Raw genomic sequence first — 15332 nt, forward strand, 5'->3', positions numbered from 1 at the left:
ATCCCAGTACCACAGTGTTTTGATTTAGCTATGTAGAAAGTTTTGAAATCAGGGAGTATGAGTCTTCCAACTTTGTTCTTTTTAAGATTACTTTGGCAATTGGAGGTTCTTTGAAATTCCATAGAAATTTTAGGCCAGGTTTTCCATTTCTGCAAGAGTGGCCATTGGGGTTTTGGGAGGGACTAAATTGAACCTGTAGATTGCTTCAGGGAGTATTGCCATTGTAACAATATTACGTCTTCCAATCCATGAACATAGGATATGTTTCCATTCATTTGTGTTTTCTTTAATTTCTTACTACTATGTTTTTTAGTTTTTAGTGTATGAATGTTTTACCTCCTTGGTTAAATTTATTCCTAAGTATCATGTTTTTTCTAATGTTATTGTAAATTCAATTGGCCTAAAATTATTTTTGGATTTTTCATTGCTAGTGTATAGAAATACAGCTGCATTTTGTATCCCAAAACTTTGCCAAAGTCATGTATGTTTTAACAGTTTTATTGGTAAATTTTTAAAGGATTTTTTACACATAAAATCATGCCATTTATGAATATAGTTTTGCTTTTTCCTTTCCAATTTTGAGGACTTTTATTTCTTTTTATTGACTAATTGCTATGCCTGAAAACTCTAGGATAATATTGAAGGGAAGCGGTGAAAGCAGTCATCCTGTCTTGTTCTTGCTCTTAGGAGGGATCTTTCAGCCTTTCACCATTTAGTATGGTGCTACTTTAAACCCTCTATTCCTATATTATTGAGTATTTTTTATCATGAAAAGATTCTGATATTTTTACAAATGCTTTTTAAAGCAGCATTGAAATAATCATGTGGATTTTCCACTCATTCCATTAATATGGTGTTTTACATTAGTTGTTTTTCATATTGTTGAACCACCATTGCATTCCTGGGATAAATTCCACTTGATCATAATATGTCATCCTTTTAATGTGGTTGGTACTGGCTTCAGTGTGCTAGTATTTTGTTGGGGAATTATGCATCTATGTTCATAAAGGACTTTTTTCCTTTTTTTTTTTCTTGTGATGCCTTTATTTGGCTATGATATCAGAAGGATGCTGACTTCATAGAAAGAGCTAGGAAATGTTCCCTCCTATTCTGCTCTTTGGAAGAATTTGAGAGGCATTAGGATAATTTTTTTAAAAATTTTTTGTTGGAAACTCACTAGCAAAGAGCTCTGGTCCTGAGCTCTCTAGAAGGGAAGGCTTTTTTTTTAAAATGTAAATTTTAGTTACTTAAAATACAGAGCAATATTGGTTTCAGGAGTAGAATTTAGTGATTCATCACTTACATACAACACCCAATGCTCATCACAAGTACCCTCCTTAATACCCATCACCCATCCAGTCAATCTCCCACTAGAAGCGTAGGGGTGGGGGGTTCTTGATTACTAATTCAACCTCTTTACATGTTTAGGATTTATTTTCTATGTCTTCTTGAGTAGGTTTCAGTAAATTGTATGTTTTAGGAATCTGTCAATTTCATCTAGGTTATCTAGTTTGTTGGTGTAAAACTGTTCATAATATTCTTGTATAATCTTTTTTGTTTTTGTAAGATTGGTAGTAATGTTCCCACTTGCTTTTCTGATTTTGGTAGTTTGAATCCTCTTTCTTTTTTCTTAATCAATCTAGCTAAGGTTTGTCAATTTTGTTAATCTTTGCAAGGAACAACTTTTTTGTTTTATGGAGTTTATTGTTTTTCTATTCTCTATTTTGATTTTCTGATCTAATCTTTGTTATCTCCTTCCTTCTGCTACCTCAGGTTAAGTTTGCTCTCCTTTTTCTATTTCCTTAAAATGAAAAGTGATATTACTGAACTGAGTTCTATCTCCCTTTTAAATATAGACATTTATAGTGATAAATTTCTCTTTGAACACTGCTTCACTGTCGTGCAAATATTGGCATGTTGTGTTCTCATTTGCGTTTTTCTCTATTTTATCTTTTTCTGTGTTTAAATTTTTGGTAAAATATGCATAACACAAAATTTACCATCTTAATAATTTTTAGGCATAGAGTTTAATGGTATTAAGTACATTCATAATGTGTTATCATCAGGACTATCCATCTCCAACCCTTTCTACCTTATAAAATGAAAACTTTCTACCCATTAAACAGTAACATTCTATTTCTCTATCCTCCCAGGCCCTGGACTGGAAACAGCTATTCTACTTTCTGTCTCTATATAATTTTGACTAATATAAGTACCTGATTTAAGTGGAAGCATAAAGTATTTGTCTTTTTGTGACTGGTTGATTTTATTTAGCATCATGTCTTCATAATTCATCCATATTGTAGTATATGCAAGAATTTCCTTCCTTTTTAAGACCGAATAATATCCCACCATATGGATATGCCACATTGTGCTTATCCATTCGTCCATTGATGGACATGTGGATTACTTCCACATTTTAGCTATTATGAATTATGCCGCTATAACATAAGTGTCCACATACTGCTATCAATTCTTTTGGTTAAATATACATACCCAGAAGTGAAGTTGCTGGATTGTATGTTATTTCTATATTTATTTCTTTTTAGAAACTGCCATCCTGTTTTTTGCAGTGGATATACAATTCATTTTACATTCCCACCAACAGTGCACAAGGGTTCCAATTTCTCAACATTTCTCAACATCCTTGCTAACACCTGCTATTTTTTTTTTTTTTTTGATAGTTGTCATCCTTACGGGTGTGAAGTGGTATCTTGTAGTTTTGAGTTCCATTTCCCTAATGGTTAATGGTGTTGAACTTTTTTTTTTTTTCATGTGCACAGTAGTTATTGTATATCTTCTTTGGACAAATGTCTGTTCAAGTTCTTTGCCCATTTTCAGTCCAGTTTTTTATTTTTTGGTTTTTGAGTTGTAGGAGTTCTCTTTATATTATGGATATTAATCTCTTATCAGATATATTGTTGGCTAATATTTTCTTCCATTTTGTGGGTTGCCTTTGACTCTGTTGATAGTATCTTTTTTTTTAAGTTTATTTATTTATTTTGAGAGACAGAGAAAGTGAGCATGCATGAGCAGGTGAGGGGCAGAGAGAGGGAGAGACAGAATGCCAAGCAGGCTCTAAGCTATCAGCATAGACCCTGATGCAGGGCTTGATCTGACAAACCATGAGATTACGACCAGATCCAAAATCAAGAGTCAGATGTCTAACTGACTGAGCCACCCAGGTGCTGCTATTGTGTTTTTTGATGTACAGCAGTTTTTAATTTTCATCAGTCCCATTTGTCTATTTTTTCTTTTGTTGTCTGTACCTTTGTTGTTGTATTTAAGAAATCATTGCCAAATCCAATGCTGTGAAGTTTTGCCCTGTTTCCCTTTTAGAGTTTTATATTTTTATTTCTTCCATTTAGGCGTTTCATCTATTCTGAGTAAAATTTTGTATGTGGTGTTAGGTAAGTGTCCCATTTCATGCTTTTGCATGTGGATATCCCGTTTTCCCAACACCATGTGTTGCAAAGGCTCTTTACCTATTGAATAGTCTTGTCGCCTTTGTCAAAACCATTTGACCATGTTTGCCCATTCTTTCTGGGCTTTCTATTATTTAATTTTTAAAAAATGTTTACTTATTTTTGAGAGAGACAGAGACAGAATGCAAGTGGGTTAGGGGCAGAGAGAGAGGGAGACACAGAATCTGAAGCAGGCTCCAGGCTCTGAGCTGTCAGCACAGAGCCCCACGCGGGGCTTGAACTCACAAGCTGTGAGATCATGACCTGAACCGAAGTCGGAAGCTCAACTGACTGAGCCACCCAGGTGCCCCTGGGCTTTCTATTCTATTCCATTGGTTTATATATCTGTCTTTATACCAGTACCACATTGTTTTGATTGCTGTTGCTTTGTAGTAAAATTTGAAATCAGCAAGTGTAAGATCTTCAGCTATATTCTTTTTTGAAATTATTTTGGCTATTTGGGGTACTTTCAGATCTCATGTGAATTTTGGTTGGGCTTTTCTATCTCTGCAGAAAATGTCATTGGTATTTTGATAGGGGGTGCATTGAATCTGTCGATTGTTTTGGGTATCATTGACAACTGAACAGTATTGTCTTCCAATCATGAACATAGTATGTGTCATCCATTTATTAGTGTCCTCTTTAACTTCTTTCAGCAGTGTTCTGTATTTTCCCACTGTACAAGTCTTTTACCTCCTCGGTGAAGTTAATCCCTAGGTATCTTACTCTTGTTGATGCTATTGTAAATGGAATTGTTTTCCTAATTTCCTTTTAGATTGTTCATTGTATAGTAATGCAACTAATTTTTGTGTGTTGAGTTTGTATCCTGCTGCCTTGATGAGTTCATCGATCAGTTCTAACTCTGAGACTGTTTAGAATCCCATCTTTGACCCATTGGTTATTTTAGAATATTTTGTTTATTTTCTTCATAATCTTGAATTTTCCAGTTTTCCTACTTTCACTCTGTGATTTCTAGTTTCATTCCATTGTGGTTAGTGAAGATACTTTGTATGATTTCTTGTGTCATCAATGAATAAAGTTAGTTTTAATCTCACATTTTATGATTTTTAATCTTGCCTTACATACTGCGTAGTACACTGCTTGTTCCCAGTCTTAGGAGGATAGTGTTCAATATTTCTCATTAAGTATGATATCAACTAGAGTTTTTTTCTGAGATACCTTTATGAGCTAATATTTCCTGGTTTGCTGGAAGTTTTTAGCATGAGTGGGTGTTGAATTCTATTAAATTTTTCACTAGTTGTAAGAATTCTGTAAGTTTTCTAGTTTAGCCTCCTATTTTGACAAATTACATTGTTTCATATTAACCTTAATGTACCTCACCAGAAAGCTTGCTGCAGCTGGGCTGGCCGGTCACTGATGAGTACACACCAAACCAGAGACCAATGCCTGCTAAGAGACTGAAGGAAGTATGAGAGCTCACGTATACCATGTTTATAGATCTACAGGGTATCAGGCTTCATCCACTTGGAACAGTGTTGGAAACCATCCTACCCCTCCTCAAAGATGGTGTAAAAAGAGACTAAGGGCTAGCTGGTGGTCTGTAGACAGGGACATTCATGCAGACCCTGGGCCCTGTTTGTTACTGAGACATAGAGAGTAAAACCACTTTGTGGCTCTGACCTTGCTCAAGTTCTGATCCATCCTGCACACCCCACCATGAGGTGGAGATAGGAATGGAAAACCTCAGCTCCAGACAGGCTATGTCAATAATAGGGACAGCTTAGTGTGATACCAGGTGTGGCCTGGATGGGACCCTAAGGTATCTGAGCTGAAGACAGAGGTGAAAGTAGCATTGATAATAGTGACATGCAGGCATTCTTGTGACACTTTATGAAGTCTTCTTTATCCTGCAAGATATGCTGGAAAGTAGCCAACATTTTCTGTTGCCATGCAGCAACAGATATTGTAAATAGAGACTAAAATTATCTAAGATAATTAATTATGGACTAGCCTATTTAAGAGACACTAAAGAGCTGCTAGTTTCAGCTCAGAGATGTAGGAAGCTAGAAAGAATTTCACTCCTACCATGACAAGAGAAAAGCAGGACTAACTTAGAATTAATGACTTTAAAAAAAGTGTTTTATTTATTTTTGAGAAAAAGAGAAAACGTGGGTAGGGGAGGGGCTGAGGGAGAGGGGGACAGAGGATCTGAAGCAGGCTCTGTGCTGAGAGCAGACAGTCAGACAACCTTATTTGGGGCTCAAACTCTTGAACTGTGAGATCATGACCTGAGCTGAAGCTGGACGCTTAACTGACTGAGCCACCAGGTACCCCAGAATTAAAGACTTTATTGAATCCATTTGAAAACTGAGGTTGCAGGGGATATAACTAACATGAAATCTAGAGAAAGTCAGAAATCCTGAAGTCAGTCAAATAACAAACAGCACATTTCACAAAAAGGAACAAGGATAAGAAGTCTAGCAGATTTCTGATCATGAACCATAAAAGGAAGAAAACAATGAAGTGACATCTTTAAAGCGCTGGGGAGGAATGTCAATCCAGATTCTCTAATTAGCAAGAATATCTTTACTTTTATACCTTTAATGAGAAGCAAAGACTTTCCAGCACCACCACACCCCCCAAATCCCCAGAGGATTCAGTGCCAGCAGAAACTTGGATCTATATAAAGTAAAGCATAGGAAATGGAACAAATGAAAATAAAATGTAGCGTTTTATTTCTAAGTGCTCCAAAATAGTAAGTCATATAAAGTAATAATAGCAACAATGTGTGTCGTTATAGCATAAGTAAAAGTAAAATATATGATAAATATTGGACATGGAATTGGAGGGAGGAGTTGAGAATATACTGCTATAATTTTCTTACACTACAAGTGAAGAGGTATAATATTTGAAGATGCATTCAGATTGTTTTCAAATGTATATTTAAACCCTGAGACAATAAGTAAAAAAAATTCACACGGAACATCCACCCAAGTATGCTATACAGAAATCATCTGAATCATGTTCTTAGACTATAATATAATTTAATTAGGAAGCATTAACAGAAAGATAGCTTTAGGGAAAAAAATCTTTGTAATTAAACAACCAATTTCTATACAACCCATGGGTCATAGAGGATGTCTCAAAGAAAATTTTTTAATATTTTGAAAATATGAAAATGAAAACACAACATACCAAGATTTAGGCTTTAGCAAGATTTATGGGATATACTTACTTGGAAATTTAGAGCATTCATTTCCTATATTGGAAAAGAAGAAAGATATTATTTTATTTTATTTTTTAAAGTTTATTTTGGGGGAGTGGTGCGTGAGTGGGGGGGGGGCAGAGCGAGGGAGAGAGAGAATCCCAAGCAGGCTCCACACTGTCATTGCAGAGCCCGACGCAGGGCTCTATCTCCTGAAATGTGTCATGACCAGAGCCAAAAGCAAGAGTCAGATGCTTAACCTATTGAGCCACCCAGGTGCCCCAAAGGAAGAAAGATTTTAAAAATCAGTAAGTTATGTCAAAGAAAAACAGAACTGAGGGGCGCCTGGGTGGCTCAGTCAGTTGAGCATCCTACTTCAGCTCAGGTCATGATCTCACAGTTTGTGGGTTCGAGCCCCGCATCAGGCTCTGTGCTGACAGCTTGCTCAGAGCCTGGAGCCTGCTTCAGGTTCTGTGTCTCCTTCTCTCTCTCTGCCCCTCCCCCGCTCATGCTCGGTCTCTCTCTGTATCTCAAAAATAAATAAATGTTAAGAAAAACAGAACTGAACACTTGTTAAAATGGATTTTATTCTGACTACTATAATAAGAGAGAGATACTGCGGTGTAAAGTAAGCTCAATTTCAAATAAAACAAAGGGAACTGAGGTTTTTAAAGGAGAGCAGATAGTGAAGAAACAAGGACTCTGGGGAAGTGAAGCAGAGGGGAAAGGAAAGGGACTGGGGACTTTATGGAATGGAAAATTGCACAAAGAATAGGTGAAGATGTTCTGGCAAGGTGGGTGGACAGTGTACATTTTGTGGTTTGGCTGCATGACGTTTTCTTGAGCGAAGACTCAGCATGAGGGCTGGGGTCCATTAGGGACACAGCCTGGTGCAGGTGGATGCCAGGCTGTAGTTTGGTCAAGTCCCTTAGAAAAATGTTTGCAGATGTCATTTGTGCCGAATGGGAATTCACAAACGTCCCTTCTCCTGTTCAAGAGAGAGGTTAGATTTTTTTTCTCATAGAAAAAACATAATTGCAACACTTCAAAGTCCTTGAGAAAGGTCCAACCTTTGCTCCCAATGACTGTGTGCTCAGAGTGGTATATGTGATGATCAAAGACATTTAGCAATATTGTTGGCAGCAGCACAATGGTCCCATAAAGATGTAAATACACTTAAGAGACCAAAATATGACCATTAATATTAGTATAAAGATGCCAAGTTTGGTTAAGTCTCAGCATATTGTTTGGAAAAGTCACCTGGGCTGCCAAGGAGTTCATACCTAAGCCTCCATCATACACAACTAGAGAAAGGAGAGGAAATTAAACATAAAGCAAGTATAAGGTAGGAAATACTAAAGATTAGAGCAGAAATCAATGAATTTGAAAATGGGAAAATAATAGAGAAAATCTAAGATCAATACAATTGATGAGCTTCTGGATAGTTTGACCAAGAAAAAAAGAGAAGACACAAATTAGAAACAACAGGAATGAAAGAGAGAACATAACTAATGATCCCAAAGGCATTTACATATTAACAATGGAATGCTACAAACAATTCTAAGCCTCTAAATTTGATAACTTAGATGAAATAGACCAATTACTTTTAAACTACCAAAAGTCATTCAAGAAGAACTAGATAGCCTGAATAGCCCTATATCTATTTTAACAATTGAAGTTATGGTTTAAAACCTCCTGTATATTTATCAAAAAATACCAGTTATGCACCATTTGCCACCAAATGGAAAGAACAGGAACACCTTCCAACTCACTTTTTTTCCCATTTCATTTCATTTTATTAATTCCAGTGCATTTAGCATACAATGCAATATTAGTTTCAGGTGTACAATCTAGTGATTCAACACTTCTACACAACACTTGGTACTCATCACAAGTCGTATGATATTTATCTCTATCTCACGGACTTATTTTGCTTAGTACAATCCTAGACAAGAAAAACCTCCATACTGTTTTCTAGAGTGACTGCACCAGTTTGCATTCCCACCAACAGTGCACAAGGGTTCCCCTTTCTCCACATCCTCACCAACACCTGTTTCCTGTGTTGTTGATTCTAGCCATTCTGACAGATGTGAGGTGATATCTCATTTTGGTTTTGATTGGTATTTACCTGATGATAAATGATGTTGAGCATCTTTTCATGTGTCTGTTGGCTGTCTGTATGTCTTCTTTGGAAAAATGTCTGTTCATGTCTTCTGCCCATTTTTTTAACTGGATTATTCATTTTGGGGGTATTGAGTTTGATAAGCTCTTTGTATATTTTGAATACTAACCCTTTATCAGATATGTCATTGGCAGATATCTTCTTCCATTCTGTAGGTTGCCTTTTAGCTCCATTGATTGTGTCCTTCACTGTGCAGAAGCTTTTTATTTTGATGAAGTCCCAATAGTTTATTTTTGCTTTTGTTTACCTTACCTCAGGAGACATATCTAGAAAGAAGTTGCTATGGTTGATGTCAAAGAGGTTATTGCCTGTGTTCTCCTCTAGGATTTTTATGGTTTCATGTCTCACATTTAGGTTTTTAATCCATTTTGAATTTATTTTTGTGTATGGTGTAAGAAAGTGGCCCAGCCTCAAGAAGTTAAAAATAGAACTACCTCACAATTCACAGTCCAAGTGTCCACTGAATGATGAGTGGATAAAGATGTGGTATATATATATATATATATATATATATATATATATATATATATATACAATAGAATATTACTCAGCCATAAAAATGAAATATTGCCATTTGCAACAACATGATGGAGCTAAGAGAGTATTATGTTAAGTGAAGTAAGTCAGTCAGAGAAACACAAATACCATGTGATTTCACTCATATCTGGAATTTAAGACACCAAATGAGCAAAGGGATAAAAGAGAGAGAGAGAGGCAAACCTAGAGACAGAGCCTCTTAAAAATTTTTAAATTTTAATTCCAGTATAGTTAACATTTAGTGTTATATTAGTTTCAGGTGTACAATATTGTGATTCAACAATTCTTTACATCATTACTCAGTTCTTATTATGGTAAATGTACTCTGTTAGCAAATTGATGGTTACCAGAGGGGAGGTGGGTGGGTGGGGATGGGTGAAATAGGTGATGGGGATTAAGGAATGCACTTGTTGTGATGATCACTGGGTGTTATATGGAAGTGTTGAATCAATATATTGTAGACATGAGACAAATATAACACTGTGTGTTAACTAACTGGAATTTAAATAAAAATTAAAAAAAATAATAAACTTATGTGTAGAAGCAAAACAAAAACCACAAAAAACCCTATATGCTAATGTCAATGGCAGTGTCCTTCATAATAGCTCCAAACTGGAAACAACACAGACATCTTTCTTTCCTTTTTTTCTTTTTTAAGTTTATTTATTTATTTTGAGAGAGACAGAGACAGTGCAAGTGAGGGAGGGGCAGAGAGGGAAGAAGAGAGAGAATCCCAAGCAGGCTCTGTGCTGTCAGCACAGAGCCTCTTGTGGGGTTTGAACCCACAAAACCGTGAAATTATGACCTGAGCAGAACCAAGAGTTGGACGCTCAACAGACTGAGGCACCCAGGCATCCCAACAGAGACATGTTTCAATAGATGAATAGCTTAAACATTTGGTATGTCCGTATGATGGAATCTTTTCTGCAAATAATGGAATATTTTCTGCAAATAAAAAAATTATGACTATTGGCACACACAGCAAATTTTATTTTTCCAGGAAGTTATGCTGAGTGAAGAAAGCCAATCCCCAAAAGTTACATAATCTGATTGTATTTATTACATTCTCACAATGACAAAATATAGAAATGGAAAACAGGCTAGTGACTTTTAGAGGTTAAGGGGGGATAAGAGGCTAAAAGGGAGAGGGTATGTCTATAAAATGGCAACATAAGGCATCCTTGTTTTGATTAAATGTTCCGTACCTTGGCTGTATCAATGTCAACATCCCACTCGTGACATTATACTATATTTTTGCAAGAAGTTACTATTATTTCTTACAACTACAATACACAATGATCTCAAAATGAAAAGTTTAAATCGATATTTAAAAAATCATGGTAGGAGGAAACATCCAGTACCATTAAGTATGATGTTAGCTGTATGCTTTCTTAGCTGTCCTTTATTGAGTTTAAGGGACCTACTTTTTGTTCCTACTTTACTGACAGTTTTTATCTTTTTTTTCTCGGTACCACAAATAATATTTAATTAATTAATTAATTAATTAATTATTTTTTTAAGTCTACATCCAAATTAGTTAGCATATAGTGAAACAATGATTTCAGGAGTAGATTCCTTAATGCCCCTTACCCATTTAGCCCATCCCCCCTCCCACAATCCCTGACGGTTTTTTTTTTTTTTTTTTTTTTTTTTAATTTATTTTTGGGACAGAGAGAGACAGAGCATGAATGGGGGAGGGGCAGAGAGAGAGGGAGACACAGAATCGGAAACAGGCTCCAGGCTCCGAGCCATCAGCCCAGAGCCTGACGCGGGGCTCGAACTCATGGACCGCGAGATCGTGACCTGGCTGAAGTCGGACGCTTAACCGACTGCGCCACCCAGGCGCCCCACGGTTTTTATCTTGAATGGACATTGGATCACCCCAACTATTTTTCTTAATCTATAGAGATAGCCATTTAATTTTCCTTATTTTGTTCATATGTGATTGTTTGATTTTCAAATTTAGACCAATCTTTTATCCCAGGAGTGAATCCAACTTCACCATGATGGTTCCTCCCCCCTTTTTATATTGCTGGATTTAATTTGCTAATGTTTAGCTTGAGATTTTTGTGTCTGTGTTCAGATAGAGGCCTGTAGTTTCCTTTTTTTGTCTAGTTTCATTTTAAAATTTTTATTTAAATTCCATGGGGTGACTGCGTGGCTCAGTTGGTTAAGCGACTGACTCTTGATTTTGTCTTAGGTCACGATCTCATGGTCGTGAGATCAAGCCTCATGTCTCAGAGCCCCCTTGGGATTCTCTCTGTCCTCTCTCTCTGCCCCTCCCCCCACTAGCATGCGCTCTGTCTCAAAATAAATAAACAAATAAATAAATAAATTCCAGTTAGTTAACATACTGCGTAAAATTAGCTTCAGGTGTACAATGTAGTGATTCAACACTTCCATAAAACACATGGTGACTGTAACAATAAGTGCACTCCTTAATCTCCACCATTTATTTAACCCATCCCCCTAGCCACCTCCCCTCTGGTAACCATCAGTATGTTCTCCATACTTAAGAATCTGTTTCTTGGTTTGCTTTGTTCTCTTTTTTCTCCTTTGCTCGTCTGTTTTGTTTCTTAAATTCCACATATCAGTGAAATCATATGGGATTTGTTTTTCTCTGACTTATTTCACTTAGCTTAATACTCTCTAGCTCCGTCTATGTCATTGCAAATGGCAAGATTTTGTTCTTTTTTTGTGTGGCTGAGTAATATTCCAGTGTGTGTGTGTGTGTGTGTGTGTGTGTGTGTGTATGTGTATATGTGTGTGTGTGTGTGTGTGTGTGTGTGTGTGTATCTTCTTTATCCATTAATCATTTGGTGGACATAATGTTATCTATAACAGCATATAGATTTCTGTGTGAAAATAATTTTTCATTTCTCTCGGATAAATTCCCAGGAGTGCTACTCCTGAATTATGTGGTAATTGTATTTTAAGGGCTTTTTGAAGAACTGCCAAACTCTTTTCCAAGAGTGACTGTTTCATTTTACATTACAACTAGTTATATTTGAGTGATAAGTGTCTTATGAAACTTGTTGGCATCCTTGCCAACATTTGGCGTTGTCATTTTTTAAATTTTAGTTATTCTGATGGTTGGTAGTTGTAATAATCAGCCTGGCCCTTTTTTTTTTTTTTTTTTTTTTTTTTTTTTTTTTTTTTTATGTTTGCTCTCAGCTTTTAGGCTTCTCTCCTCATTCTTCCCCCTGTGTCTCAACTTTAGGCAAAGTGATAAGAAATCCCAAGTTTTCCTTCCTTTGGCACCAGGAGGAGATTCAAAGCATGGGACCCCTGTTCTCATGTGTAAACCCTAACCCAGCCACATCCCTACCCATACTAATAATAAAAAAGAAATCAGGCCGTTTTCCTTTACATTCATTCATTCCCTAGTCATTTTGGATCATTTCTGGAGGTTTGTCCTGCTCTCCTCAGAGCCTCATTATGTGAGTAATAACCCTCTTTCTATTTCTTGATCTGTCTGTGGCGTCTCCAGTCTCGACAGATGATTTCAGGAAAAAGTCAAGTGGAGGGATAAGGAAGTCTTGAGACACATAGGTAGGCAGTATTAGACACATTTCAGTGTAAGTGAACTGAATATGGAGTGAGGATTATGGTAATTCTAAGTTTTCCAGTTTCAGTAGAGCACTGGGTCCACCTGCTGGAGGTAAGAGATTGAGAACATGATGGAGGTAATATATAACTTGGCTGTTGGTTTTGATATTTTGAATTTGACCGTGTCTACCTTAATGTTTCTTACGTTAGTCAATCTTATAACAAACATAACAACAAAATATAACTATTGTGAGATAGGTTTTGTTTAGCAGAATTTGTGTGACGTATTTATATATGCTACAAAAACTATAATTTGTAAATATGAGCTATATAATACAATAAGCTTTTGGGAAGAATATAATTGCACAGATGCTACTGGTATTCAATGTGCATAGAAAGACAGAAATATTAAAATATATAGATTAAGAATTAATTCTTTGAAATAAAAGTTTCTCATAATATATAAAAACAGTCTTTAGGGGCGCCTGGGGGGCTCAATTGGTTAAGCGAGGGATTCTTGGTTTCGGCTGAGTTCATGGTCTCATGGTTCGTGGGTTTGAGCCCCGCATTGGGCTCTGTGCTGGCAGCACTGAGCCTGCTTGGCATTCTGTCTCCCTCTCTCTCTGCCCCTCCCCTGCTCTCTCTCAATCTCTCTCTCTCTCTCTCTCTCTCTCTCAAAAATAAATCAATAAACATAAACAATAAAAAAAAGTCTTCAGAATAGGCCAAATAGTCTCTCATTGGCTGGGATGCTGTTGTCTGGGCAGGAGGAGACCATCCTTCCTCCCGCTGGGATAGTAAAGGAATAGGTACAGTAGCATCAAGTTGTAAGGTGCTTCTCTTCCTGTTGGGTCTGCAAATGATGTAGAATGGTAGAGCTCTCAGAGCTCTCCCTTATGGCCTCTTGACTCCATTTTAAACAAAGTTTATTTTTATTAATTTCCACATAATATATGATATTCCCTATCTTCATAAACATTCAATTCTGTTCTTTAAGAATCTCAGTGATTCCTTGGTTTGCTGTAGCTGAACATTTGCCGATCCTGCAGGAAAACTCCCTGAAACTTGATAATATACTCCTCAGTCAAAGTTACTTTTAATATTCACATTCATAATCAAATTATTTGTCTATAGGATGTGCTGGACTTGGTTTGAAGATCTAAGAGAGACTGAACGACAATGATTTCCAGTGACAGAATTTTTGGGATCTTCTTTATCTTTCAAACTTGTATTGGTTTCATGGGGAATTCTTTGTTATTTACATTATATATGTACACTTTCTTAATTCTTCCTCATAAGAAGAAGCCTGTAGATGTGATTCTAGCCCACTTAACTTTGGCTAATGCCCTGACACTTATATTCAGAGGGGTTCCAAATATAATGTCATCCTTTGGAATTAAGCTGGAGATGAGTGATACTGGATGTAAAATAGTGCTCTATATTCAGAGAGTTACCAGGAGTATTTCTCTGTGCACAACCGCCCTTCAGAGTACATTTCAGGCAGTGACTATCACTCCAAGTAATCATAAATGGGCCTGGCTCAAGAAGAAAATCTCTACATTCATTCAACCTTCTTTACTTTTCTTCTGGACGATCAACATGGCCATCTATTCCGTGATCATTTTAAAAACCGTGGCCAGGAGGAATACCACTGAAGGTGGAATTGGGTATTATACTGCTTCTTGTAAAAGCAGTGCATATGATCTACAGACGTCATCAATATTTCTAAGTACTGTATTCATTCGAGATTTGTTCTTCCTCTCCCTGATGACATGTAATAGTATCTACATGGTGAATATCCTTTTCAGACACCACAGAAAAGCTCAGCACATTCGCAGTACCATCCAGTCTTCACAAAGCTCTCCTGAAAACAAAGCTACCCATGTTATTCTCATATTGGTGAGCTGCTTTTTTTTCTTTTACTGGACCAACACCTTTTTTACTGTTTATTTAGTTTATTTAGCTAAGAAAAACTATCAACTGGAGAAATTTAGTAACTTTTTTTCCTCATGTTACCCGACCATCTGTTCTTTCTTTCTGATTAAAAATGAAAATAGAATTTCTGGAATACGTGCCATGAAAACAAGAATCAGAATTTTTTCTTCCTAAAGAAAAAATTGATTATATGAATACTCCTTAGCACTCTTCTGCACCATAAGAGTCATTTGTATGGGTACAGAGTAACATGCTTATCAATGATATGAGGTACTTAAACAAATTTTTTTTTAATGTTTACTCATTTTTTGAGACACAGAGACAGAGCGTGAGTGGGGTAGAGACAGAGAGAGAGGGAGACAGAGAGTCAGAAGGAAGATCCAGGCTCTGAACTGACAGCACAGAGCCTGACGTGGGGGCTCTAACTCACGGACCGTGAGACCATGACCTGAACCAAAGTCAGACACTTAACCGACTGAGCCACCTGGGTGCCCCAAGG

The 15332-nt window shown here is 36.7% G+C and overlaps 1 protein-coding gene across 1 annotated transcript; it reads left to right on the forward strand.

Moving 5' to 3' along the window:
* The first annotated feature begins 14077 nt into the window (after nt 1-14077).
* LOC122220781 (vomeronasal type-1 receptor 1-like) lies at nt 14078-15007 on the forward strand. Its single transcript, XM_042940430.1, has one exon. The coding sequence runs from the start codon at nt 14078-14080 to the stop codon at nt 15005-15007; it is 930 nt and encodes a 309-aa protein (XP_042796364.1).
* Nucleotides 15008-15332: the final 325 nt, after the last annotated feature.

The sequence above is a fragment of the Panthera leo genome, chromosome B2 (assembly GCF_018350215.1).
Source record: "Panthera leo isolate Ple1 chromosome B2, P.leo_Ple1_pat1.1, whole genome shotgun sequence".
In the NCBI taxonomy this organism is placed as follows: domain Eukaryota; kingdom Metazoa; phylum Chordata; class Mammalia; order Carnivora; family Felidae; genus Panthera; species Panthera leo.